We start from the raw sequence: 26,425 nt of genomic DNA on the forward strand, positions 1-26,425 counted from the left end.
TTGTGCAGCAGTGACGTCGTCGCCGTGGAGGCAGGTGGAGCTATAACGACCGGTACCAGCACGGGTTATACAGAAATTTCATAGTTCATATCATAGACACTGGCACGATCGGGTGTGGGCGTGGTGGTATTTGCCCTCGAGCCAATTATGTGCTGGGCAGCACCGCCACCTTGACCGGACATTATGGCACCATTGTTACGATTCTGTTGCTGTTGCTGCTGCTGATGTTGATGATGGTGTTGTTGTTGCTGTTGCTGCTGCTCAAGCGTTTGCATTTCCATAGAGTCTGTCATTTCGAGTGCTCTAACAAAGGACATGGGTCGGGTGGGAGTCTGTTTGCGTTTGATTTGAGGCGATGGTTGGGTATTGGAGGAGGATGACATGCCGCCACCAGCACCAGCTGAGGGGTTAGGATTGGGCGGAAAGACGGGAACTCCACCGTGGATTTTGGGCTGATAGCTTTGTGCAGCCGGACCACCACCACCACCAGATGAATTACTACTTGGACCCCCCAATGCTTGACTATAGCTGGCCATCGGCTGGGGCTGGGATTGTGATGTTACCGTGGAAGTACCACCGCCATAGCGCAGCATATAGGCTGGTGCGGAAGCAGTTGTTGAGGAGGCCGAAGGCAATGTTGTTGGACTAGTTGGATTTGAACGATGGAATAGCGGTCCATGGGCCTGCTGCTGCTGGTGTTGTTGTTGGAAGTCATGGATCACACCACCTCCTCCTGGCTGCATGCGTGAATGTGTCATAATCAGGGGATGACCCTGTTGTGCTCCTCCACCCGTCACCGTTATATATTGAGGCCCGCCTGTACTGTGATGTTGCATGCTGGTTGGCATAGTGCCTGCACCGCCGCCAGCCATTGAGGATGGTGGTGGCATCATCATACCACCACCACCGCCGCCTGTACTATTTTGGAAACCTGGAGATGTATCCTTCCACATGTAGACACCACGCTGGGGGCTACCGGCCAGTTCGCGTATATTATCCACCGTATTGTTGGAACGGGCATAGGCCAGATCGCCCATTGTCGGCCCCATGGCACCACTGCTTTGACGCACCAATTCTCCCTCGGAGAGAAAACGACGTTGGGGACTGCCTCCATATGGCTGTTGCGCCAAGGCGGCGGCATGTTGTTGTTGTTGGATGTTAATAGCCCCTGGGAGAGGAGGAAAGGGAAATATTATTAATTTTTGTTGTTGTGTTTTTTGTTGTTTCACTTACCTTGTTGCTGTTGCTGCATTATGGCACGTTGTTGCATTAGCATTTGTTGTTGCTGTTGTATTGTGGGTAACTGTGGATGTTGCGGTGGTAAACCCGCCGCTCCTGACGATGACGACGATGAACATCCCGGTCCCGGACCAACATTTGTTGTATACTCATAATAGGACTGCGTTGGATTTTGTGAATTGGCCAGCTGTTGTTGCTGCTGTTGATTCAAGCCAATAAAATCCGGCCTTCTTGGCTGTGTGGGTGTGCCTGGATTTGATCTAATTTTTTGTTTTGTAGAAATGATTTTAAGATAGATTTCAAAAAATTAGTTGCATTTGGGGGAGAGATTAAAAACAATTACAAAAAAATATATATGTATTATTTTATTTCATTTCATTTTGGGGAAAGGGTAGAAGAAAATAGCAACAAAGCTGAAGATAATAAGTTTGGTTATGTAGAAACGCCAAGAAAAAACAAAAATTAAAACAAAAACGAAATAGTTTAGTAACTCTCAATGGTTAAGCATTAAATCGCCACAGAAGAGAACTCTAATTGGTTAAGATTCAAATGTTTTAGGGGGTGGAAGGAAGATATTAGTAAAAATTGTGATGATTTTGAAAAAAGTAGCACTGATTTTGAATATACATAAAAATAACAACAAAAAATGTTAAGAAGCAGCAGTGCAAATAAGAACTTTATAAAATTAAAAAAAATATATATACAATAAAGAGATTACCAATTATTTAGATACGGGTGATAGAGAAGGTGATTGAAAATGTTTCATAAAATGAATGACGATATTGTGCTTGAGATGTGGCTGATGGTGGTGGATGTAATGACTAGTAAGATATTAACATGTAAATTTGTTCATTAGGGGTGTGAAAGGTGCTTTTGGGTGGATGTTGATTTCACATTTATGGTGATGTGATGGTTCTTTTAAAGCATTAGAACTTAAACTATTGATACCATTATTAATTAACCACAAGTAACCTAAAGGTTTTTACTGTCGAGGATTCTAAGTATAAATATTGATTTTGAAAATTATATAAAAAATAAAATTGATGAGGAATATTAAATGAAAAATAATCTGGATGAGAGTCAATTAACATTTTTTTTTGAATGAAGACAAATCTCTTAGTATTCACTTTAGATGAAGTAGAGGTAACAGAAGGATTAGGTCGATGGATTTCTAGCCTGAGTAAAACTATTACGATGTGTAAAGTTATGATGAATTCTAATATTCAGATACCTTCATATAAAAACTTTATACAAAAAGAAGTATAGGATTGATGGATCCCATCTTCAGATTTTACTTAAAAAATATTAAAGTATGCAAAGTTTGAATTAACTTTATTCTACTGAATATTTCACACTTTATTGGGGAAGTTACCTAAAGTAACTTAATCGCACCTAAGCTTATGTTTGTAGTTAGTCTTATTCAAAAATTTGACCTTTTGTGGGGGATACTAAAAGGAGTAAACCGATAGACGCCATCTGTGGGAATGATATAGAAATTGTAGGTGTAATTTAAGTCAAATTGGATAACGAGTTTTTCCTAGATTTTGTAGCAAAAAACACTATTAGATATTTCGATGGAAATTCTTTGTCTATCAAAGAGTATACTGTAGTGTAATTAGCCATAAGATTGAGGGTATAGAAAATCAGGAGGATGTTAGTTTAAGACTTTATTGTTTTGTCTGGATAAATTTCATTTAAAGTTCCGTAAGGAAGGATACACTCTTCTCTGTTGTAGATTCTTGCCAAAGTTGGCCATCTCAAAATTATAGATGTACCTTATGCCAATGATGTAGTTGTCCTGATAATTAGTACATTTTTACCAACAACACATTTTTACCAACAATATACGATGATATTGTGCAAGGTGCTTCGGTAATTCTGTCAAAATAGACCCAAGATAATGGTATTTGGATCATCCCCGCAAACACCGAATATAAAATAAAATACAATTTTATTTATTTACTCCATTCAATAATACATAAGCCTCTAAGGCTAATGAATAGTATTAACAGTTAAATAAGGTCCTAATCATGATGTAATAATAAGGTGGCGCATCAAAACAACAACATTTGTTTTTGTCCCGACAATCTGTCAAATTTTTTCTAGTAATATTTCGTATGGTCGAATTCAGGTAGAAACTACATACATTGACAGTTAATCGACTCGTCACTTCGCAAAATGAACTACCTATTTGTTGTGCCATGGTATTTTGCCTCGTATCTAAAAGTCGATTTTTAGTTTTTTTTTCGAGTTTTCCTTTTGATTAAAAAGTAGACTTTTCGATCGTCAAGCCAGTTCAAAGTTTTACCGAATAAGTAGATTAGGCGAGTTTACTTGAGGCAATTGTTATCGTTCTCTTTTGAACTTGCTTAATGCGTCTATACAAGGCAATTCGGTTTCAAAAAATATCTTTTTTTACATTTTGTGATTGGTATTTCAAATTACTGACTCTACAAACAAAACACACAAAACGAATTGCCAGAAAATTGTCGGTACGAGCAATTTTTTTTAATTTGCATTCCCCTTGTCCCTCTCTCCTGCAAACAAAGACTTGCCGCAAGTAAACTCGCCTAATCTAAATTGGGACTAAGTAGATTAGGCGAGTTTACTTGCGGCAATTCTTATCGTTCTCATTTGAACTTACTTAATGCGCCTATACGAGGCAATTCGGTTTCAAAAAATATTTTTTTTTACACTTTGTGATTGGTATTTCAAATTACTAACACCACAAAAAAACAGAAAACGAATTGCCAGAAAATTGCCGGTACGAGCAATTTTTTTTCAATTTCAGTACCCTTTGTCCCTTTCTGTCCCTGTGTGGTAATTAACCAAGTATTTTTAAATATATCGACATAGAATTTTATTGTAAATGGCAAATTTAACATAAGCTCAACCTTATGGTGGAGGTTATAAAAAGAACGTCTTTGTAAGAACTAGTTCATTAGCTCTTTTCAGTGAATCGTTCATTTGAACCAGTTCGTTCGTGAACTGTACACAATTTAATATTTTTCATAGCTAATAATTATCAGAGCCAAAATATCCTCTAGCAGCTAATTATTTGATATGTACAATTTTAAATAATTATATTTAATAATTTCTATAGTTTTAATATTCAATGATGCATGAATTCAATTATCGAATGAAAGAAGAAAAAAAAATGAAAAATTTCCGATAATGATGAATAATGTTAGGTGATATTTAATTGTATATAATACAAAATAATAATAATAATAACAATAATAATTAAAATTATATATGCAACCAAATAAATTCATACTTAATTGCCAACAATTGTGTCAACCAATTCATTGCATACTTTTAGGCAAATCTAAAATGAACTCTTATCGACTATTTCTTGAAGCTTTTAACTAGAGCTTATGTTATTAAAAAAACAACAATGTTTCACTAGCCCTTAAAAATTTAATTTGTTTTTTAGTACAAATTAAAGAAACAAAAAAGATGTAAGAAACCAAGAGTGTCTGAAGAAAATGGAGATAGTTTCTAAAGATTTACCAAATCGATGTAAATGCCAAAAAATGTCAATACCAAAACCAGTTAAAAAAGAGGAAAGGAGATTTGTTTTTCTTTTTCTAAACACCCATGAAGATGATGTGGAAATTTTGTGGGTCAACAAGGGGGCTAGAGTAACTGCAGTCGAAATCGTTTATAACGACTTATCCAAGAGTCCGGAGTAATATTCGGTGCTATATTTAATTGATCTCTTAAATGCTATATTTAAGAGATAAATTTTACCGTCGTTACAAGCGATTTCGACTGTAGCCCCAAACGCAAAACCAGCTTTGATGATCCACAAAAATGTGTTGTGAAAATTTTGATTTTTTTGGTAAACCCTAAAATATAAATGGGGGTAATATGAATATGACGGCCAAACAAAATTACTTTAAATTTTGAAATGGAATTATTATTATTATTGAGTTGTTCTTGAGACGAATGAATGATAAGCAAAATAGGACACAACACGTGTACTGACGAAAAAGAAAAATAATTAACGAATATGGGGACGGGACATTTTTTTTTTAAATAAACGAATGAATAGAAAAACGAAAGAAGAAAAAAGAAAAGCAAAATATAAGAAACAAAAATAAACTCACCTCCATTGGATACATTTTTTTGATTGGGATGTGAAAATTAACAGAGAAACAGAGAAGTTGTTGAAAAGTAGAGTAGAGCGTAGAGAGGTAGTAGACGAACAAAAGTTGTTTTGATTTCATTTTTTGGACGGAGTTGTTCTTTAAGTCTAGTTGCTTATAAAATAGTACATAGTTTACACAGAGAGTGATTGGGAGAAAGAAGAGGAGGTGTTTTTCATCATAGATATATCAAAAAATCGTTTTTTATACACGGTCTTGATTTTTGTTTAGGGTTGAGTTGAGGAGTTGAGGTGTGATGTGTCTGTGTGCGCGCACTCACTCACTCGCTCTCTTTCTTTCATTTTTTGTATCTCAAGAGAAGTAAAGAATTAGTTTTTAGTTTGGTTTTTTGCATTATTTTACATAGTATTGGTTGATCATTTTTGGCTTTAAATAAAAAACAAAGAAATAAAAAGGAATAAAAGAAGGAGGGTTGTTGTTACAATATACATTTTATATATATATATTAAAAAAAAAGACATATGTAACAAATGTAGTTTTTAGATATGAAAATTGTATGAAATCAAACAATAAAATGAATAAAAACAAGAGAAGAATCCGCTTATATGTAAAAAAGAGTCGGCTCACTTATACACTGTTTAACCCAAAAGTATGCTATAGATTTTATTTGTAATTTTTTATTGATTTTCAGAATTTTCAAATAATATACATACATATATATTTTTTAACATACACACATTGCCATTAATTTTTTGTTTCAGGGTCGTACCTAAATTCATGCGTATGCGTACGAATTTATTCACCTCAAAAGTTAAATACATACAATTAATGTTACCCAAATACGCATATATATAAAGTTGAAACAACATTGACAATGCATTTACATGATCAATTAAAAACATGACGTTTTTAATTGGCACAGATGTAAATAAAGTTATTTGTATGCTAACAAAAAAACATTTTTGACCCTCATATTAATAATTGAAACCCCATAATGATGATGGATGAGTTATGTATGCTAAAAACATTTTTGTTTGGGTTTTATTTCTAATAAAGATTTTTGGACAACGTGGATAAAAAAATTTCTTTAAGAGACAGGAATTTAGCTCCCAGACGGTAAGTTTGTTTGAGGTTAGATTTCTTAATATTTTTTTATTCAAACTTCAAATTCAAACAATGGAAAAAGCGTTAAGTTCGGCCGGGCCGAACTTTGGATACCCTCCACAATATGTATATTGCCAGGTACTTGGAATGAAAATAGGGAAAATACCAAAAAGTGGACCTATACAAACAAATTGTCTGAAACGAATTTGGTCTAAAGAAACAATATTTCGATGAGGCACATTTTTAGCGTATCAAAGTATCAGAAGAATTGGTGAACCCTTGAGGTGTGGATTTAGAAAAGATTTTTTCAAAAGAACTTGAAATTTACTTACAATAAAAAATATACCAGCCTTCCTGGCTTGCCAACTAGATTAGTGAACAGCTCACATTTGAACTGATAGGAAGGATTGTTCTCTTCGATCTTTTAATGGACTAAAAAATGACTTGGCAACATCTAGTTCCGTCGCTCTTTTCAGTGTATCGTTCATTTGAAATAGTTCGTTAGTGAACAGTGGGACTCTTCTAACTATAGTTATGTATGGGGTTGCCAACTAGGTCAGGACTTAGCTGGATTGTCCAGCTTTTTGGATGTTTGTCCAGTTTCGAACTAAAATTAAATTTGTCCAACTAAATTTAAATTTATGATCATTCCAGCGATCTTAAATTTAAATTTACTTCGGCAATAGCTTCAAAAATCATTTTAATTTTCACATTTTGTATACTCTCTACCATAAAATGGAATGGTAACATACGCGGATTATTGTACGATCATAACGTCAGGACCCAAAATTTATGACATTTGCCAGAGGCTGAACCACTATCTCATGGATATAACTTACTTTTTTCGGGCGAAGAATATGAAAAAATATCCGCAACTAAATCAATGGATACACACGCAACTAACCACATGGACAGCGAAAGGTAGCCGCAGGTCGATGGGTCCACAATTCCGACCACCAATTACCCCAAGGTTCTAGGGGTCACATTCGATAGCCTTAATAAGTGGTCCGCGCATGCCATATATTTGCGATAAGATCAGGAGCAGAAACAGAGGTTCTCAAGTCGCTTGCCGACAAGGAATCCTTGTTAACGACATACACAGCAATAGTCCGATCTGTGGTAAATTATCAGCAGTACAAGCTGCTACAACAACAACTATTCATAGGCTGCGCTATAGAGACCACCGGTCTTTATAAACCCAAATTGGTCGAAATAGAGACCAACGGTCTTTATAAACCCCAATTGGGCTGTATAGAGACCACCGATTTTTTAAAGACCAATTGGCCTGTATAGAGACCTCCGGTTTTTATAAAGACCAATTGGTCTGTATAAAGACCAATTGGGCTATATAGAGACCACAGGTCTTTATTAAGACCATTGGGGCTATATGGAGACCATCGCTCTTTATTAATACCAACTGGGCTTTATAGAGACCGCCAGTCTTTATAAAGACCAGTTGGACGGTATAGACACCACAGGTCTTTATTAAGACCAATTGGGTTATATAGAGACTGCCGGTCTTTATAAACCCCAATTGAGCTGTATAGAGACCACCGGTCTTTATAAAGATCAATTGGTCTGTATAGAGACCACAGGTCTTTATGAAGACCACTTGTTCTATATGGACACCACAGATCCATATTAAGACCAATTGCGCTATATAGAGTCCATCGGTCTGTATTGATACCATAGGGTTTTATCAATACCAATTGGGTTGTATAAAGTCCGCCGGTCTTTATAAAAACCAATTCCTTTTTAATGTAATTAATCCTTTGTGAATTATATCGATTACAGCAGACATTCGATATTTCATTTGTTAAATATTTCCACGTTGTTTAAATTCCATTTAAAAAATAATGAAATAAAACATTTTTGATGAAAATAATGATGACGTTTGGCAACTATATCCTTCAATACACAAACTGTTACAAGAAGCTAAACAGAAAACGCCTAAAAATATGCAACGCTTTTCATACATTGCTGCTATATTATGAAGACAAAGCTGGAAACTAAAACAAAACTAAGTTCAAAGAACAGTAATATAATACCAACATAACTTCAACAAAATTCAATAAAATACATTTTAATTAGACTATATATGTTGTTCTTGTTGCAAAAACCATAATCAAACTCTACCTATTAAAAAAAACAATTACAATAATAACAAATTTTAACAAGTCTACTCAAAACGTAAGCTGTTCAAGTTTGTGCGTTTAGTTTTCATTCAATTCAAATCTTAAAAAAAAACAAAGAATACAATTTTGAGTGTTCCAATAATTATGTAGTAAAAACTTGCATTGCGTTTTGGTCTCAGAACAACACACACACTGAGAGGATTGAAAAAAGAAACGAAAACGAACACAATTTGTTTTTTTTTTTTTTTTGGTTTGTTAATTACCGATTATGTTGGCACAAAGAAAATGTGGCAAATTCCAGCTATGTCCATCTTTTTTTGATCACAAAATTTTTTGGGATACATTTTTTAGGATAGGGAAATTTATTTGAGAAAAAATGCGTGTAATTTTTGTTGTTAAATGCAAAGTATAGATAAATTGTAGGATATAATTTTATTCGTAAAGGGAATTAAAAAAATATTGTGAAATTTTGGGTGTTCATTGCATGTGTGTATGTAGGTGGGTGGTGGATTGGGTTCGGTGAGTGTGTGTGTGTGTTTTTATGAATTTTGGTGTGTAAGAACATTTTCATTGATTTGTAGTTGTTTTTTGCAGAAAGAAGATTTTTTTTTTTTTAAATAAAGAAAGCAAAATATTTGTAAAAAAGAAGGAAATATTTTTTGTTGTTGGGCAATCTTTTCATTTGATTTGAAATTTGTTTTTGTTAAAGAAAAGGTAAACAAGTGTATAGGTGGTTGGTTGGGTTGGTGTTTGGAAACAAATAGAAATGATTATTTTTTTTTAGAGTACAAATGTGGAATTGGTGGCGTTTTATATTTTTTTATATGAATAAATGCGGAAGGGTATTAAAAGTGTGTAGCACCTACCTTCTAACTGGACTAGCCATAACTAGTGGAGTGGCTACACCCAAGGGTTTCATGCGTTGCTGCATTGTGGGTGTAGCCGTTGTCCCCGTACGATTTTGTGCTTGTTGCTGCTGCTGTTGTTGTTGACTTATATGATTTGGATGATCTGGTGACATGGCATCATTGAAACCACGCTGTGGATCGAGGCCCCTGAATGACATTAAGAAAGAAAATCAGTTGAATGAAAATAACGACCAATTGGGCTGTATAGAGACACCAAAGGTCTTCATACAGACCAATTGGGCTGTATAGAGAGACCAAAGGTCTTCATACAGACCAATTGGGCTGTATAGACACACCAAAGGTCTTCATACAGACCAATTGGGCTGTATAGAAAGACCAAAGGTCTTCATACAGACCAATTGGGCTGTATAGAGAGACCAAAGGTCTTCATACAGACCAATTGGGCTGTATGGAGAGACCAAAGGTCTTCATACAGACCAATTGGGCTGTATGGAGAGACCAAAGGTCTTCATACAGACCAATTGGGCTGTATGGAGAGACCAAAGGTCTTCATACAAAACTAATTTATAAAACACAGACCAATTGGTGTGGGCTGTATACAGCCCAATTGGTCTGTATGAAGACCTTTGGTCTCTCCATACAGACCAATTGGGCTGTATACAGACCGGTGGTGTCTAAACAGACCAATTGATTTTTATACAAATCCACGATCCAATTGGTGTTTTATAAATTAGTTTTAAAATATATATGTTCTTTGATCTCATCTCACCTTTGTCTGGCCAGGGGACTATGCCTGGGATGATACATGCGCATATGACGCGGTGAATCACCGCCACCATTATTTTGACCCGTATTATTACCCTGCCCCGTTGATATTGTCCCATTGACATTTTCCATTTGGGGCAAAAAGAAATTCGTCGAGTTGTGTCGTTGCAGGGGCGGTGTTGGTTCACAATCTTGACTCTGTGATGCTTGAGGTTCCATATCGGTGTCAGAACATTCACGACCAGGCGATAACTGTTGCATGATAATATGAAAAAGGAATAGAAAGAATAATAAAAAGATAAAATATGAAATCAAATGCTGTTATATTAAAAAAAAAACAGTTACAATTACTGAATTAAATTGTATGTTATTTGTAAATACAGTTATTAATAAAAAACAGACGTATGACATAAATAAAATATAATTTTTAAATAAACATGAAATGGAATATGTAAAATATAAACGACGACGACAACAACATGAAAAAGACAATGCATTTTTTGAAAGGAGATTGTTGGAATGAGACTAGTGTAGGGAAATTTATTATTAATCAGATTCTATTATAAATGTGACTGATAGTGTTGCCTATTTTTAGGGGGTGTTTATGGATTATATAAAATAAACAAAAGAAAGAATGCGTGTTATCTGTGCTACACTTATGTTGGCGAACTGTGTGGGTCGTAGAATGAATGTAGTCCTATTAACAAGTCAAGATCAAATTCTCAAATCGTATAATAACTATTTTTGATAGGTATATTTGATTCCCACAAATTGTAGACGATGCATACTTTCGGCAAAGAGGAGCCTCAAAAAAATCGATTTCTCCAAAAAGACAACCAATTGGCTTCTGAAAATATTGACTAACGGAAAAAAAGAATGATCGTTGAAAACAACATTTCTTCGAATGAAGTTGGTTACCCATAGTGTTATGTTTTAAGAAGACTGATCTATGAACCCGTATTGATATTTTTACGGAGAAATTAAATCTTCTTCCGTCGGAAAAAAGGTTAGATCCTTCGCTAATACATTTTTGTATTCTTTGAAAAGTAGAAAAGACACATCACAGCTACTGAAAAAAAGACTACCGAAGATTGAATTAGACCTTATGAGAGCTATTATAAGACAGGGACCTATAATTTTCTGCCAGGAGATTATTTTATTATTTATGCATACAGAACCCACCAATACAGAAAATATCATACTTCAAAGGTATTGAATTCGTCGATAGCTTCTGTTATCTAGATTACAATGTGGTGCAGCTTTTAGACAACTGCCCTGCCCTTGGACATATGCCCTCCTATCCCTGAAAAATCTACCCCAAGTGGTAATTTACTGCAACCGATTTCTGACGGACTTGTGACCAGGCTATCCAATGGAAAGAAGTCAAATGCGCCTTTCCACAAATATGGACTCGCATTTAAAACGCTCGACGTTACTCTATCCCTCGTTAAAACCGAATTGCAGCAAGGAGGCATCTTCACCGGTGCATTCCCTAAGCCTTGCCTCCTCAGAACTTTTCCTAGAAATAGAAGACTGGACTTATGGTCTAATACAAGTTCGGATCACTCTTTACTCAATCAGGCTAAGTCATTTCCATATCGGGCAACAAATAATCTTAACATATTAACTTGGCCAACAAATAATCCTTATTGAATGTATAATGAAAACGGACTCGATATATTCTGGCATGACCTTCCATATGACATTGAACATCTTTCCAGTCATTCCTGGAAATTTTCTACTTCTAATACGACAGATACTGTTCGCAACTTCTAATTGTCTCCTTTACTCCTAGACAGCTCCTACTTTTAATCCCTAATAGCAGCAAAGACTTATGCCCCGATACGATGGCGGATCACTCTTTACTCAATTAGCAACACCATTCACACGGGTAATAACCGTGATGAATGTAACTAGTGAAAACGGGCTCTTTATATTCCGGCTTGGGGTTATATAATATCCAAACCCGTAGGCTACTCGAATTCATCTACACGCGGAAGAAATGTTGGAGTCTCCGAATCCGCAAAAATGTTCCTTACGCTCTCCTCCACCCCGAGGTTATTGCCGTAGACGCTTTGATCAATCATGTCGACATACACGGTATACAATACACCAAGGATCATTGCTATTGGCGTAAAGCGGATCACTCCTGACTCAATCAGGCAAAGAAAGAAATCCATGTTTATACCCTACACAATTATGTTGTCAGGGTATTATAGCTTTGTGCAGCCCAAGAGTTTGTACCGCTGCGATATTGGGAATGTGAACTTAAGGGGATGAAATGGACCAAATGCTTCATTTTTGTCGTATTTTGTAGTCGCTCCAGATGTAACAATTAAGGCCCGAACATTGCGAAATTTTACATGGAGAAGAGGATCGGTTCAAGGAATCAGCATGCCTGTTTTGATAAAGATCGGTCATTATTTAGTGGTTCAAATGGACCCTGACTTTTGTGTGAAAAATTCATTCTTTGGCGTATATTTACTCCTGAAGGGCATAGACCCGAGAAGTTGGCAGTATATCCAAGAGGAGTGGTTGACCTTTAAATTGATACCAATTATATTGTCGTATGTACTCGGATGTGGGAGCTAAACTTAAATATCTATAGGTGCTTACGTATTCAGATATTATTTAGTAACCCATTAACATTAGAGGGCAGAAATATAGCGCTGATCCCTTTGAAATGTTCCGTGAGGTTCCAGTTATGGTCAAGGACATCGCCTATAATTATCGGCGATGATCTGATAATAATATTGGGATGAAGTGGACCGAAAACTTAATTTGTTGTGTTTTATTTTCGAGTCGATCTATAAACCACAATTGAAAGCCGAACATCACAACACAACCCACTGTGAAGGGAATCTGGACAAGTAATTATAAGGGGCTGTACTAAATATTAGTAATATTTGTTGACCTCTAGTCGGTTAAGAGGGTGTAGAACCACAGACAGTTAGATTTTCGTGGAAGTTGTGTAGGGTATCATATGGTCGGCCTCGTTCGACTATACTGCTCCGCTCACTGGTTTTTTGTTATTGGGTTGTTAATTTTTTAAGGAATATTTTTCCAGATCTCACAAGACCGGGAGTTTTTAAGGAATCACTTCCAGACCTATCAAGGCTTCAATTCTTTAAGGACTTTTTTCCAGACGAAAAAATGCCAAGATTTTTTCTAGACCAAACATGGCGTGTTTTTTTAAGGATTGGATTTTTTAGGACATTTTTTTCGCAGACCTAACATGGCTTGTGAATTTTGTTCCTAGACCAATGAAGTGTTTTTAATGACATTTTCCCCCAGACCTAACAAGGTTTCGATTGTTTAAAGAAATTGTTTAAGACCTAAACAAGGCATGAATTTTTAAGGAACAAGGAATTTTTAAGACTTAAGAAGGAGTGGATTTTTTAAGAAATATTTTTTTCACACTTAAGAAGGCGTTGAATTTTTGCCTGGTATATCAAGGCGTGGATTTTTTAAAGGAATATTTTTCCATGGCCTATCAAGGCGTGGATTTTTTAAAGGAATATTTTTCCATGGCCTATCTAGGCGTGGATTTTTTAAAGGAATATTTTTCGATGGCCTATCTAGGCGTGGATTTTTTAAAGGAATATTTTTCCATGGCATATCGAGCGTGGATTTTTTAAAGGAATAAATGAAAAATCCGACCCCTGAAATCCTATGGAATTATATTGTTATGAAACTTTGTGCCTTCCTGTATTAAGCGAATTTGTAACATAAAAACTGAAAATTGGCTCAATGTTGGTAATCTTTAAATTTTTGTGATCAAATACTTCCTTGAGTGCTGTGAGAAGGTGGTAAGGACACTTAAACCAAAAATTATTTAAAATAAATATTCAAAATGTGTATTAAATTATAATAATATTTTAAATATATATTTGTATTTTTCTCTAAATTACTAACAATGCAGTTTGAATATGAAAAGGAAGAATTAAAAAAAAAAACAAACGACGACGACTTTACGTAAATAAATATATGGAATATACTTTTTTCAAAATACAAATGTAATTGAATGGAAAAAATAAAAACACTTGACAACTATATTGTTTTTTTTTTTGTAGAATAATGTAAACGGAAGGGCGAGCGGCGAGAGAGAGAATAAACATTATTATTATGAAAAAATTCAATTTTGATTACTTAAGAAAAAAATTTACAATTTCAATTAAATCTTTAAGAAAAAGAGAATACAAATTATAAAAAATTGAGTTTACCTTATTTCTTTGTCTTTGTTTTCAAGTAGTACGGGGTGCTTTTTTCACAAAAAAGTCGTGTTTGACCAATTTCGTTACGTTTGACTTAAACAAATTTTTCTTCTTTACACAATACAATAATTCAATAACAAATTTTAATTACAATTAATTCTAGCAGCAGCATCAACAGAAAGAATACAAAAAAACTAAAAAATTTTAAATAACTCAACTCAACTAAACTAAAAAAATGCAAATTTGCTGAAAGATATAGAAAGCCCACAATCATCAACAAACAAAATGAAAATAAAAAATTGGCAAATTGTGTATTTTTTCCAGAAATACAAAAAATACTAAGTAATTCCAAATAAATCCATGCAAATAATAAAAAATGAAAAACAAACTTGGGGATAGAAATAATAAATTGTTTTAGTGCCAAAAATAAATGCAACAAAAAACGAAAATAATTGCAAACTACAACAAAATCTGTGATCTGTGTCGGGTGTTGGAAAAAAACGAGTAATTCAAGTGGAAAAATTTAGTGATTTGCAAACAAATTCAGTTGATTGTTATTTTTTTGGCTTGATTTTTTTATTATAGTGCGGTAAACCAGTGCAACAAAATTTAATTCGTAATAAATTCACAAAAGATTTATAAATGAACAGGAAATAAACCGATTAGATTTACAAGCAATGTTTATTAACAAAATATTTTTTAGGAAAGAATATTTTTCATTGCCTATAATCAAGGCGTGGATTTTTCGAAAGATTTTTTTACTAGCCTATCATCGAGGCGTGGATTTTGAAAAAAATATTTTTCATTGCCTATCATCAAGGCATGGATTTTTTAAAAGAATATTTTGCCTATCATCAAAGAGTGTTTTTTTTTTAAATTTAAAATATAGTTAGCAGCATCAGATTCAAGCATCTCGATATACACAAGGCCACTTGGATTTCTCCAGATCGAACAACGAGAAATCAAATCGATCATGTTGTGATAGACAGAAGGCATTCATTCTAGGCGTCCGATCGATCCGGAGAGCGAATATCGATTCGGACCATTACCTTGTGGCAGCCAATGTAAGCACCCGTCTGAATGTAGCAGCAAAGGTGTGATCTAATGTAACATGGAAATTTGATGTCGAAAAGCTGCAAACACAACACAACTAAAGCTGCAGATAGCAGAAGCCTACTCCGCTCAACTTACCCAAATGCTTGACGAAAGCACCCTTTGTCCCGATAAAAATATAGAAGCACAATGGCAGAGAATTGCCCACTCCCTACAAACTGCAGCAAAAGCAACACTTGGGTACCAAAGACCACCATCAAGAAAACCGTGGTACGATCAGCAGTGTATAGGACAACCCTGCGGACAGTAGCAACACGTAATGCGATGGAGAACTATCGGGAGAAAAGGAGAGAGGATAAACGTATTTTCAGAAAAAAGAAAAAGCAAAACGTGAGCGTGAGCAAATCGAGATGTACAGAATGAAGTCTGAAAATTCTACCAACGGGTAAAACACCAAACTGAGAGCTTTGGTGCAGTCACATCCTTCTGTAGAGATAAAGAAGGAAAGAAGCGTGCAGAGGATCTGGAAGGATCATTTTGAAAAACTTCTGGTATCATATATTAGCAGTGAAGTGTATAGGACAACCCTGCGGACAGTAGCAACACGTAATGCGATGGAGAACTATCGGGAGAAAAGGAGAGAGGATAAACGTATTTTCAGAAAAAAGAAAAAGCAAAACGTGAGCGTGAGCAAATCGAGATGTACAGAATGAAGTCTGAAAATTCTACCAACGGGTAAAACACCAAACTGAGGGCTTTGGTGCAGTCACATCCTTCTGTAGAGATAAAGAAGGAAAGAAGCGTGCAGAGGATCTGGAAGGATCATTTTGAAAAACTTCTGGTATCATATATTAGCAGTGAAGTGGATACCCCAGAACCAATAATAGATGACGGTATAGAGTGTATACAACCAAGCCAAGATGAAGTCAGAATAGCAATCAATCGGCTGAAGAATAATAAAGCAGCAGGTTGGGTTACAAGCCGAACTATTTGGTGGTCAGATGCTGGTCAGGAGCATGCACCAGCTGATTAGTACAATTTAGCTAGAGGAATGCATGCCCAATGATTGCAACCTCAGCATCCTGTGTCCCGTGCACAAAAAAAGAGACAAGGCGATATGTGCCAACTATAGAGGAATTAGCCTTCTCCCCATCATATATAAAGTGCTGTCCAGCGTACTGTGTGAACGACTGAAGTCTAATGACTTTATTGGACCATACCAATGCGGCTTCAGGCCTCGCAAATATACCATTGATCAGTTTTTCACAAAAACATCGACACATTTAATCTATTCGTCGACTATAAAGTCGCATTCGACAGCCCTATCCTGTGTCGTGTGATCTTTTTAACATCCTGCTGGAAAAGTCATACGAGACGCAAAGGTGAACAGAAATGACACTCTGTACACCAAACAACACATGTTACTCGCCTACCCCGATGACATCGGCCACCGTTGAACAAATTGAGAAGGAGTCTGCCAAAGTGGGTCTGGCAGTAAATGGCGGGAAGACCAAGGTGATGGTATCAACGCGCAAGACGTCCAGTAGACTCTGACCAACTGTGGAGAAGGATAGTGATGGCCACGAATACGATCGAAGGCAACGTTGCCGAAAATGGTCTTTCAAATTGGAAAAACTGCGCAAAAGACCGACTGGAAAACTTTTCTATGCTCGGTTTATGGAACGAAAGTTCTGTCACAAGCTAGCTAAGTACGTAAGTAATTTTTTCAGAAGCCTATCATCAAGGCGTGGACTTTTTAAAGGAATATTTTTCCTAGCCTATCATCAAGGCATGGATTTTTTAAAAAATATTTTTTCCATTGACCATCATCAAGGCTTGGATTTTTTAAAGGAATATTTTTTCTATCCTACCATCAAGGCGTGGATTTTCAGAGGAATATTTTTCCTATCCTATCATCAAGGCGTGGAGTTGAAAATAATATTTTTCTAGGCCTATCACCGAGGTGTGGATTTGAAAATAAGGTGTTTTTTCCAAAGACGTAACTTAAATTTCTAATTATAAACAATTTAAATAAATTCAAAATTTTATTAAATAAAATAAATAGTATAATAACAATTATAAAAATATAAACATATTTAACATTAATAAACTATAATCACAATAAAGCTGTAGTTACTTATTTGTTGAAGGAGGGTATTATTTGTTTGTCATTTTTTTCTTATAATAAATATTTTGGCAGCAGCTATAGGACACTTAAGTTTCAGCGGTTTTTTTGGGCCATTGAACAAGAAGGACTTTGTTCTTTATTTGCATACGAAAAAAGTACAAGAAGAGGAAACTAAGATAGTTGAAGGAAAAGACGACGACTACAACTACACAAATGCATAGTCGAAAGGAATAACAAATAAGAAAAAATATATAACCTACAAGAAACAAGTCATATAATAACCATGTCTACAAGTTATTCGGCATGCACTTAGATATATTGCCAGAAAAACAGGAAAAGAAAAAAATAACAACAATAAAATATTGAAATCATAATCCTAATAGAACATAAGAAAGACACAAACAATAAATTTAAAAGAAAAAAATTGAAAGTGAAATTAAAGAAAAGAAAAAACTGAATACCCCAAAAAAAGGCAGGTGGGTCTAGTTATCTAATACAAAAAAAAAAAAAAAACTAAAAGTACATAAATAAGAGAGAAGAAGGAGCTTGAGAGTCAAGAGTTAGGGGTAAAACAAATATCCAATAGAGAAGGGAGGGGAAAATGTATCCTACATTTCTTTTACAAGGACCTAGAAATGAAAACAGCCATCAAGACATTTGATACATGTCTTAAAAATAAGCCTCCTGGCAATGCTGGTCGCACATTTCAACGAAGCGACGAGAGAGGACTGAAGAGATATTTTGTAAAAATAATTGAAATAGCCTACCCCAAAAAATATCAATTTTCAAAAGACAACATCATTGCCTTTTGATAGCTTTTCTCAAGGGGATGAGCAGCAAAGCAGCAGCGGCAGAATAGACGCAAATTGTAAGGTTTCAATTTGAAACACATATCAAAAACATATACAGACACACACATATCATCATCTGCATCACCACATTGAACACTTGAGTGAATATTGAACGGAGAAGGACAAAAAAAAAAAAAAAAAACAAATGTAGTATTCATGTCACATAGATATTTGGAATCTATATTTGCTTTTTTTCTTGACACAAAATTTTTAAATTTTGTAAGGGATTTTAATTTAAAATATCTCATTTTTAAGTAGGGTCAGCCAATGAGGTATGATTTATTTTAATGCGGTATATGTCGAACGGTGCGTATGGCTAATGTAATTAGAAAAAAATAATACGTTCAGGTTTTTAGCCCTATAATTGGAATAATAAAAAACGCATTAGTGAGCTGCTTAGAATTTTAAATTTTCCTTTCCTTTCTTATAAAATGTGGGTTATCGAACTAATGTTTATCAAACAACGACAAAGGCATGGATTTGTTTAACGAATATTTTTCTATCTTCAAGTCCCTTGGTTAATTTGAAAGAATATTTTTAGGAGGCCAACTATAGAGGAATTAGCCTTCTTCCCATCGCGTATAAAGTGCTATCCAGTGTGCTGTGCGAACGATTGAAGCCAATGGTCAAAGACATTATTGGACCATACCAATGCGGCTTCAGACCTGGCAAATCCACCAATGACCAGATTTTCATGGCATGGATTTGTTTAAAGAATATTTTTCTATCTTCAAGTCCCTTGGTTAATTTAAAAGAATATTTTTAGGAGGCCAACTATAGAGGAATTAGCCTTCTTCCCATCGCGTATAAAGTGCTATCCAGTGCGCTGTGCGAACGATTGAAGCCAATGGTCAAAGACATTATTGGACCATACCAATGCGGCTTCAGACCTGGCAAATCCACCATTGACCAGATTTTCACTCTGCCCCAAATCCTGCAAAAGACCCACGAAAAACACATCGACACATACCACCTATTCGTCGACAGGATGAGACAGCTCTTGGTGTGTTTGAAAGAAAAATTCTCCGAAAAATCTACGGGTTGATCTGCGTCGACGGTGAATATCGGCGTCGAATGAACCACGGGGTTTACAATTTATACGCGGACATCGACATAGTCGTATTGAGATGTCTAGGCCACGTTCTGCGAATGAATAAGAATACCCCAGCTCAAAAGGCATATAAAAGCGAGCCTACTGATGGTTCCCCTAGAAGGGGAAGGCTACGAATCAGATGGAAAAGCCAAGTAGAAAACAACATCTTGGAACGTGGTCTTTCAAATGGGAAGAGATGCGCACAAGACCGACGCGCTTGGAAATAATTTTTAAGCTCGGCTTATGGAACAACCGTTCTGTAACAAGCCACCAAAATAAGTAATCACCGGGCGTGGGTTTATTTAAAAAAATTTAATGCCTATCATCGAGGCGTGGGTTAATTTATAGGATATTTTTAAGTCTTCATTGAGAGTTGGGCTTATTTAAAAAATTTTGGGCTCATATCAAGGCATGGGTTTATTTAAAGAACATTTTAATGCTTATCATGAAGAATATTTTTCAAGACCTTTTAGTATGTTATAGAATTTTTAAAATAATACTTTCAAGGCCTATCGCCAATGGGTGAGTTTTTTTTTCAGAGAAATTAAACTTCTATTTAAAAAATATATTTTTTTAATTATTTTGCCAAAGACCACCAGTCGTTGAAGTTTTTAAAGGAATAATCTGTAATGTTTGGGGGGCAGGCATTTTCACATTCAGATACACCCTAACGTATAATTTATATTAATTGTTATACATTGGTGGCGTATACATAACACAAATACATCATACGCCTCCAGTAAGTAGTGCACAGAGAATTACTTGCCTTTATCCCAACATGATAATTAATCAAATATTCTGAATATTCTAAATACCAATACACACACATAGATATATCTTTTAGCAGCTAAATAAATCATTCTCTAACACTCACAACTAATAGAAAAAACCCAACTCCGCCAGACAGACAATTATCTATCAAAGTGAAAACTTTGATGTTTTTATTATTCGAACTCCATCTCCCATAGCTAATATTAGCTTGGCTGTATAATAGCATCTCGAGAATAATAACCACTTTGTTAAAAAATAAAATATATAGCAAATAATAGCTGCAACAACAAAAAAGTGGTTAAAAAAGCATAGAGCACTTATAAATAACAGACTAATGAAAAATACATTGTATGGGTGGTCTTTCTCTTCTTGTTGGCGTTGTTGCATTTTCATTTTGAAAAAAGAGATATTAGAGAAGGCAAAGACTAACGAACTGCAAATAACTAAAGCCAAGAGTGAGTGGTAGTATAAAGTAGTACTTAAGTAACCACTAGTCATCATTCACGTCAAAAAAATGTGCAACAACACAATGTAGAGTAGAGTTCGGAGAAGAAATTTCCACACAAACAAAAATTATTATATGTGGATAAAAATGAAACCAAGAACAAAAATAAAAACAAATGCAACATGTGAGGATAATGGCTCGTCATTTTGAGGAGACCAACAAAAATAGGGTTTTTGAAAAGGGCGTGGATTTTTTTTTAAGAATATTTTTCATGGTCTATCATCAAGGCGTGGATTTTCTAAAACAATATTTTGAGAAGTCTATCATCATGGCGTGGATTTTTTAAATAATATTTTTCATTGCCTATCATCAAGGCGTGGATTGTTTAAATAATATTTTTCATTGCCTATCATCAAGGCGTGGATTTTTTTAAAACAATATTTTGAGAAGCCTATCATCAAGGCGTGGACTTTTTTAAATAAAATTTTTCAAAGTCTATCATCAAGCCGTGAATTTTTTTAAAGAAAATTTTGAGAAGCCTACCATCAAGGCGTGGATTTTTTAAAAGAATATTTTGAGAAGGCGCACAACAAGGCGTAGATTTTTTAAAGAATATTTTGAGAAGGCGCACAACAAGGCGTAGATTTTTTAAAGAATATTTTGAGAAGGCGCACAACATGGCGTGAATTTTTTAAAGAATATTTTGAGAAGGCGCACAACATGGCGTGCATTTTTTAAAGAATATTTTGAGAAGGCGCACAACAAGGCGTGCATTTTTTAAAGAATATTTTGAGAAGCCTATCATCAAGGCGTGTATTTTTTAAAAGAATATTTTGAGAAGCCTATCATCAAGGCGTGAATTTTTTAAAAGAATATTTTGAGAAGCCTATCATCAAGGCGTGAATTTTTTAAAAGAATATTTTGAGAAGCCTATCATCAAGGCGTGAATTTTTTAAAAGAATATTTTGAGAAGCCTATCATCAAAGCGCACAACAAGGCGTGGAACCATCTTCATGAGGAGATGAAGATCTTACCCTTCCATCGTCACAATTATATTTTGTCGATGCAGTCTTGGTTGGGTGCTATCGTCGGGAACATCCCTGACATAGTCTTAAGGACAGGACTCCCCCGACCAGGCACGTCAGGAAAGATCTTCATGATCTAGAGACAGAGGTCCAAAGGTAAAAGCATGAACCCCTAGATCAAGAAGCCTACCAAGCAGGTCTGAATGGTATTCACACGAACGTAGTCGCTCAGGCAGTAGAGCAATATCGCGCGAATACCATAATTGGAGACCACCCCCATCCATCGCAGCAGAGAAGAAGCAGCTGCCAAGGCAATCACGGGTAGTCTTAGCTCCGCCTCAATTCATATTGGGCAAGAAATCGATATCTAACACATGTCCTGCATGTGGACTGGAACAACACAACACGTTTCACCTCTTCAACTGCCCAGCTAAGCCGACTCATCTATCGCCGAATTCGCTTTGGACGCAACCGGTCCAAGTTGCAACGTTCTTGAATTTGGAGGTAGAGTAAGCAGAACCAGTCGATGAATGACAAACAACATGTATTATTTTGCTACAACAAGGTGTGGTCTTTTAGGGAATATTTTTCAAAGCCTATCATCAAGGCGCACAACAAGGCGTGGCGAACAATAGAGGGGTCTACGATCCGTAACGACCCGAGTCTTACTCGGCCAACGTCTGTCACCTCAGCCCATTGTGTAAAAGCAATAGGGCTGCTACAACGACAACAACAACAAGGCGTGGATTTTTTAAAGAATATTTGTCAAAGTCTATAATCAATAATTTTTTTAGGAGATTGGCTTTTTTAAAAGTTTATTTTAGGAGCACAACAAGGCGTGGATTTTTTAGGGGCGTGGCATTTTTAAATGAATATTTTAGAGACCTCTCATCAAGGCGTGAATTTTTTTAAATATTTTTAAGGGCACTAAAAAGGAGTGGTTTATTTTAAAGAATATTTTTAGAGGCACCAAACAGGCGTGGTTTATTTTAAAGAATATTTTTAGTTTCTTAACACTAGAACGCCGAAGGCGGTCATTTTGACCGCTTTCCAATTTCATGTACAAAAGCAACTGTGCATTTAATGACACTTTTTTTTAAATTTGGTGAATTTTTTATAATAAACGTAATTCTATGAGGTACAAAAAGTCACCATATTTAAAAAAAAAGTGCCATTAAATGCACAGTTGCTTTTGTACTTGAAATTGGAAAGCGGTCAAAATGACTGCCTTCGGCGTTCTAGTGTTAAAGCGGATTGGATTTTTTAACAGATTTTTTGGTCCCAAAAAGGAAGTGGGTGTTTTAAAAGAATATTTTAAGGTCCTAATTTATTTAAAGACTATTTTTAAGGGACTAAAAGAAGAAGATTTTTAAAAGAAAATTTTAAGGGCGGATTTATTAAAAAATATTTGTGGTGGTCTTAAAAGGAGTGAATTTTTCAAAAGAATATCTTGAGGGGCGGAATTATTTAAAGAATATTTGTAGTGGCCTGACAATGCCCAGATTTCTTAAAGACTATTTTTAGGAGCACCACAAAGGTGTGGATTTTCTTTAAATTTTTTGTAGCAATACTAAATAAGGAAAACTAATAAAAGTACCAAATATAAATTACAACAACATAGAACACTAACAACTAATAGCGATAATAAATAATACTTATATAAAAAAGAATATAAGAAGAGGATACAAAATAAAATTAAATAAAAAACTACAGACTGAATATTAATTAGTAAAGTTAGAAGTAACAGTTTCAACGACAACAACAACATAAAAAGGACAGAAAACAAAATAGAAACAAGAATTTATTCTCTACTTTAGTACACAAAGAGAACAAAATCAACTAATTATTAATTTGTTGTTGTGGTAGTAGAAGTACTTGTAGTAGTTGGTTAATGTTAAAAAATTACACAATTTACCCACCTTACTATAAAGCGTTGTGCTGCCCGACCGCTGATTAAAACCATTGCCCTGGTCCGTATAAGTCTTTACCTGTGTATGACGCTGGTCCCTATCATAATAGTTGCGAGGCATTCCATGGGGTGAATGTTGATTATTGGCCGATGGCATACCACCGGCACCGCCACCACCACCCGTACCACCATTGCCACCGGCACCTGGTTTGCCACGAATACTGCCGGCCGAATTTTGCTGATTGTTAGCATCACGTTCAGTGGTTATCGTGCTAATGGCTTGATTTTCTTTATGTGAACGACGTGCAGCATATTTATCGGGTTTGAGAAGACTGCTCTCGAACAAACAGATGTGAAATAAAAACAAAAATGGACACACATGGTCAGATTGGTTCGGTCAAGCAAGGATAATGGTGCAAGTGATTATGATGATAATGTCCATTGATTGGTTGTTTGTTGATTTTTTTATAATCGGAAGTGTTACCATTTAACACAGCCATTATTGCAGGATCATAAAAAATAACATAGAAAGAGAAAGAGAAAAATAAAACGAGATAAACGATTATTAATTGTTCTGAAATTAAATTCAATTATTGGCGATTACTACCACTTACCTTGGATATTGAGGACCGAACTGAGTGTAGCAGCAATTATGCCAACATCCTCGCGAAAAAGGATTATAGCCACCTTTAAATTTACCCGTCACCTGTTCATTTGTGGTGCGACCTCTCGACACCAGGACCATATGAAAACCGGTTAAACCAAATATGGGTATGGCTAATATTGTTACAATACCCATTAAAACCATACTGGAATAAAAACAAACAAATTGAGAATAGACAAATTAGAAATTCATTAAAAAAATAGATTCAAGATTTTAATAGCCTACATCACTTTGATTTATAAGAATATTTTTAGAGGCCTCACAAGGCGAGGCTTTTTTAATGAATATTTTTCGAGACACCAATAAAGTGGGAATTATTAGAAAGAATATTTTTAGGGGCACAAAAAAGGCATGATTTTATTAAAGAATATTTTGAGGGCCCTAACAAGGCGTGGGTTATTTAAAAGAAGATTTTGAGTGTCCTCACAAGGCGTGAGGCATATCATCAAGGCGTGGATTATTTAAAAGAAGATTTTGAGTGTCCTCACAAGGCGTGAGGAATATTTTTAGGGGCATCAACAAGGCGTGGATTATTTAAAAGAATATTTTTAGGGGCATCAACAAGGCGTGGATTATTTAAAAGAATATTTTGAGTGTCCTCACAAGGCGTGAGGCATATCATCAAGGCGTGGATTATTTAAAAGAAGATTTTTGAGGCCAATCATAAAGGCGTGGGTTATTTAAAAGAAGATTTTTGAGGCCAATCATAAAGGCGTGGGTTATTTAAAAGAAGATTTTGAGTGTCCTCACAAGTCGTGAGGACTATCATCAAGGCGTGGATTATTTAAAAGAAGATTTTGAGTGTCCTCACAAGTCGTGAGGCCTATCATCAAGGCGTGGATTATTTAAAAGAATATTTTTGAGGCCTATCACAAAGGCGTGGATTATTTAAAAGAATATTTTTGAGGCCTATCATAAAGGCGTGGATTATTTAAAAGAATATTTTTGAGGCCTATCATAAAGGCGTGGATTATTTAAAAGAATATTTTTAGGCGCCTAAAGCTGAGGATTATTTAAAATAAAAATTTTGGGGACCATTGAGGCGTGGATTAGTATAAAGAATATTTCTTGGGTCCTCAAGCTACGTAAGATTTAAATACATTTTTACAAGGTTCCTCAAGGTTGAATTTTTTAAAGGAATATTTTTTTAGAGATTATTATAGTGATGTTATGGCTACTTTAAATGTTTAAAAATTTATATTTTAATACTTACGATACTATTGGTGCTGTATGCCTTATATTTGGCATAATTTTTAATACATAAAATAAGCATAAGCAAAATATGCTTAACATGTGTATCGATAATGAAACCAAAAAGAAAAAGAAAAATCTATAATTGCGACGACCAATGCAATTATTCACCCAAGGACAATGATGATCGAATGTCTGTAAATGAGAAAATATATCAACAACATTAAAAACAATTACAAGTCAAGTTATCACGAAATGGAAGGATACACAATTAATTTAACAAAAAACACAAACGGATACACAATATAGGCAAATACAACAGTCGATTTATATATAAATGAAGGGAGATATGCAAATTTTGAGTCCTTTAAAACAATTTAAAAATGAAATTTATAATGGAATTCAATACAGAATTCCTTTGTATTTTTTATTAATTTAATTAATGTGAAAATATTAATTACGGACTTGATTGTCTTGCCTCATCCTTTTGTATTTCTTTTACCTACCTCTATACAATGATTGCACACCGAACAATGTGAGCACCTTGGTGGTCGATAAAATTTACAGGTGACACACCATTTCATTTTCACCGTAATGCCATTGATTTCGGCATTTTTATATAGAGGCGCTCGAAATTCCTCTTCTCGATCTTCATCAGGGGATGCTGTAAGGAGAATAGAGGGCAGAATATTAAAATAAGTTTCTTTAATTAAAAAAATTAAATAAATGCTTACCTTTTGGTATTACACCTGGATCCATAAATGTTGCCAATGTGAAATTGGCCAACACAAAAAACGTTATAACTCCCTGATACGCCGGTACCCATGGATGACTTTTTAAATAATATTGGCAGCTAC

At 35.1% G+C, this 26,425-nt stretch overlaps 2 protein-coding genes across 2 annotated transcripts in view; both read right to left on the reverse strand.

Moving 5' to 3' along the window:
- The window catches only part of LOC133338451 (protein yippee), a 36,053-nt gene extending 29,576 nt beyond the window's left edge, over positions 1–6,477 (reverse strand). The window contains exon 1 of the mRNA XM_061546623.1: positions 6,473–6,477. The gene's annotated coding sequence lies outside the window, so the exon portion shown is untranslated. The remainder of the gene's footprint in view (positions 1–6,472) is intronic.
- LOC133338456 (palmitoyltransferase ZDHHC8) lies at positions 24–26,425 on the reverse strand (the record flags this gene model as incomplete). Its single annotated transcript, XM_061546628.1, has 9 exons — positions 24–1,168; positions 1,234–1,499; positions 9,457–9,645; positions 10,229–10,476; positions 23,724–24,045; positions 24,328–24,522; positions 25,591–25,763; positions 26,075–26,232; positions 26,303–26,425. Coding segments are annotated over 9 exons (2,777 nt in total), but the record flags the coding sequence as incomplete, so codon positions are not given.

Source organism: Musca vetustissima, unplaced genomic scaffold, assembly GCF_032173495.1.
Source record: "Musca vetustissima isolate MV318-11 ecotype Yass unplaced genomic scaffold, APGP_CSIRO_Mvet_v1 utg32702, whole genome shotgun sequence".
In the NCBI taxonomy this organism is placed as follows: Eukaryota; Metazoa; Arthropoda; class Insecta; order Diptera; family Muscidae; genus Musca; species Musca vetustissima.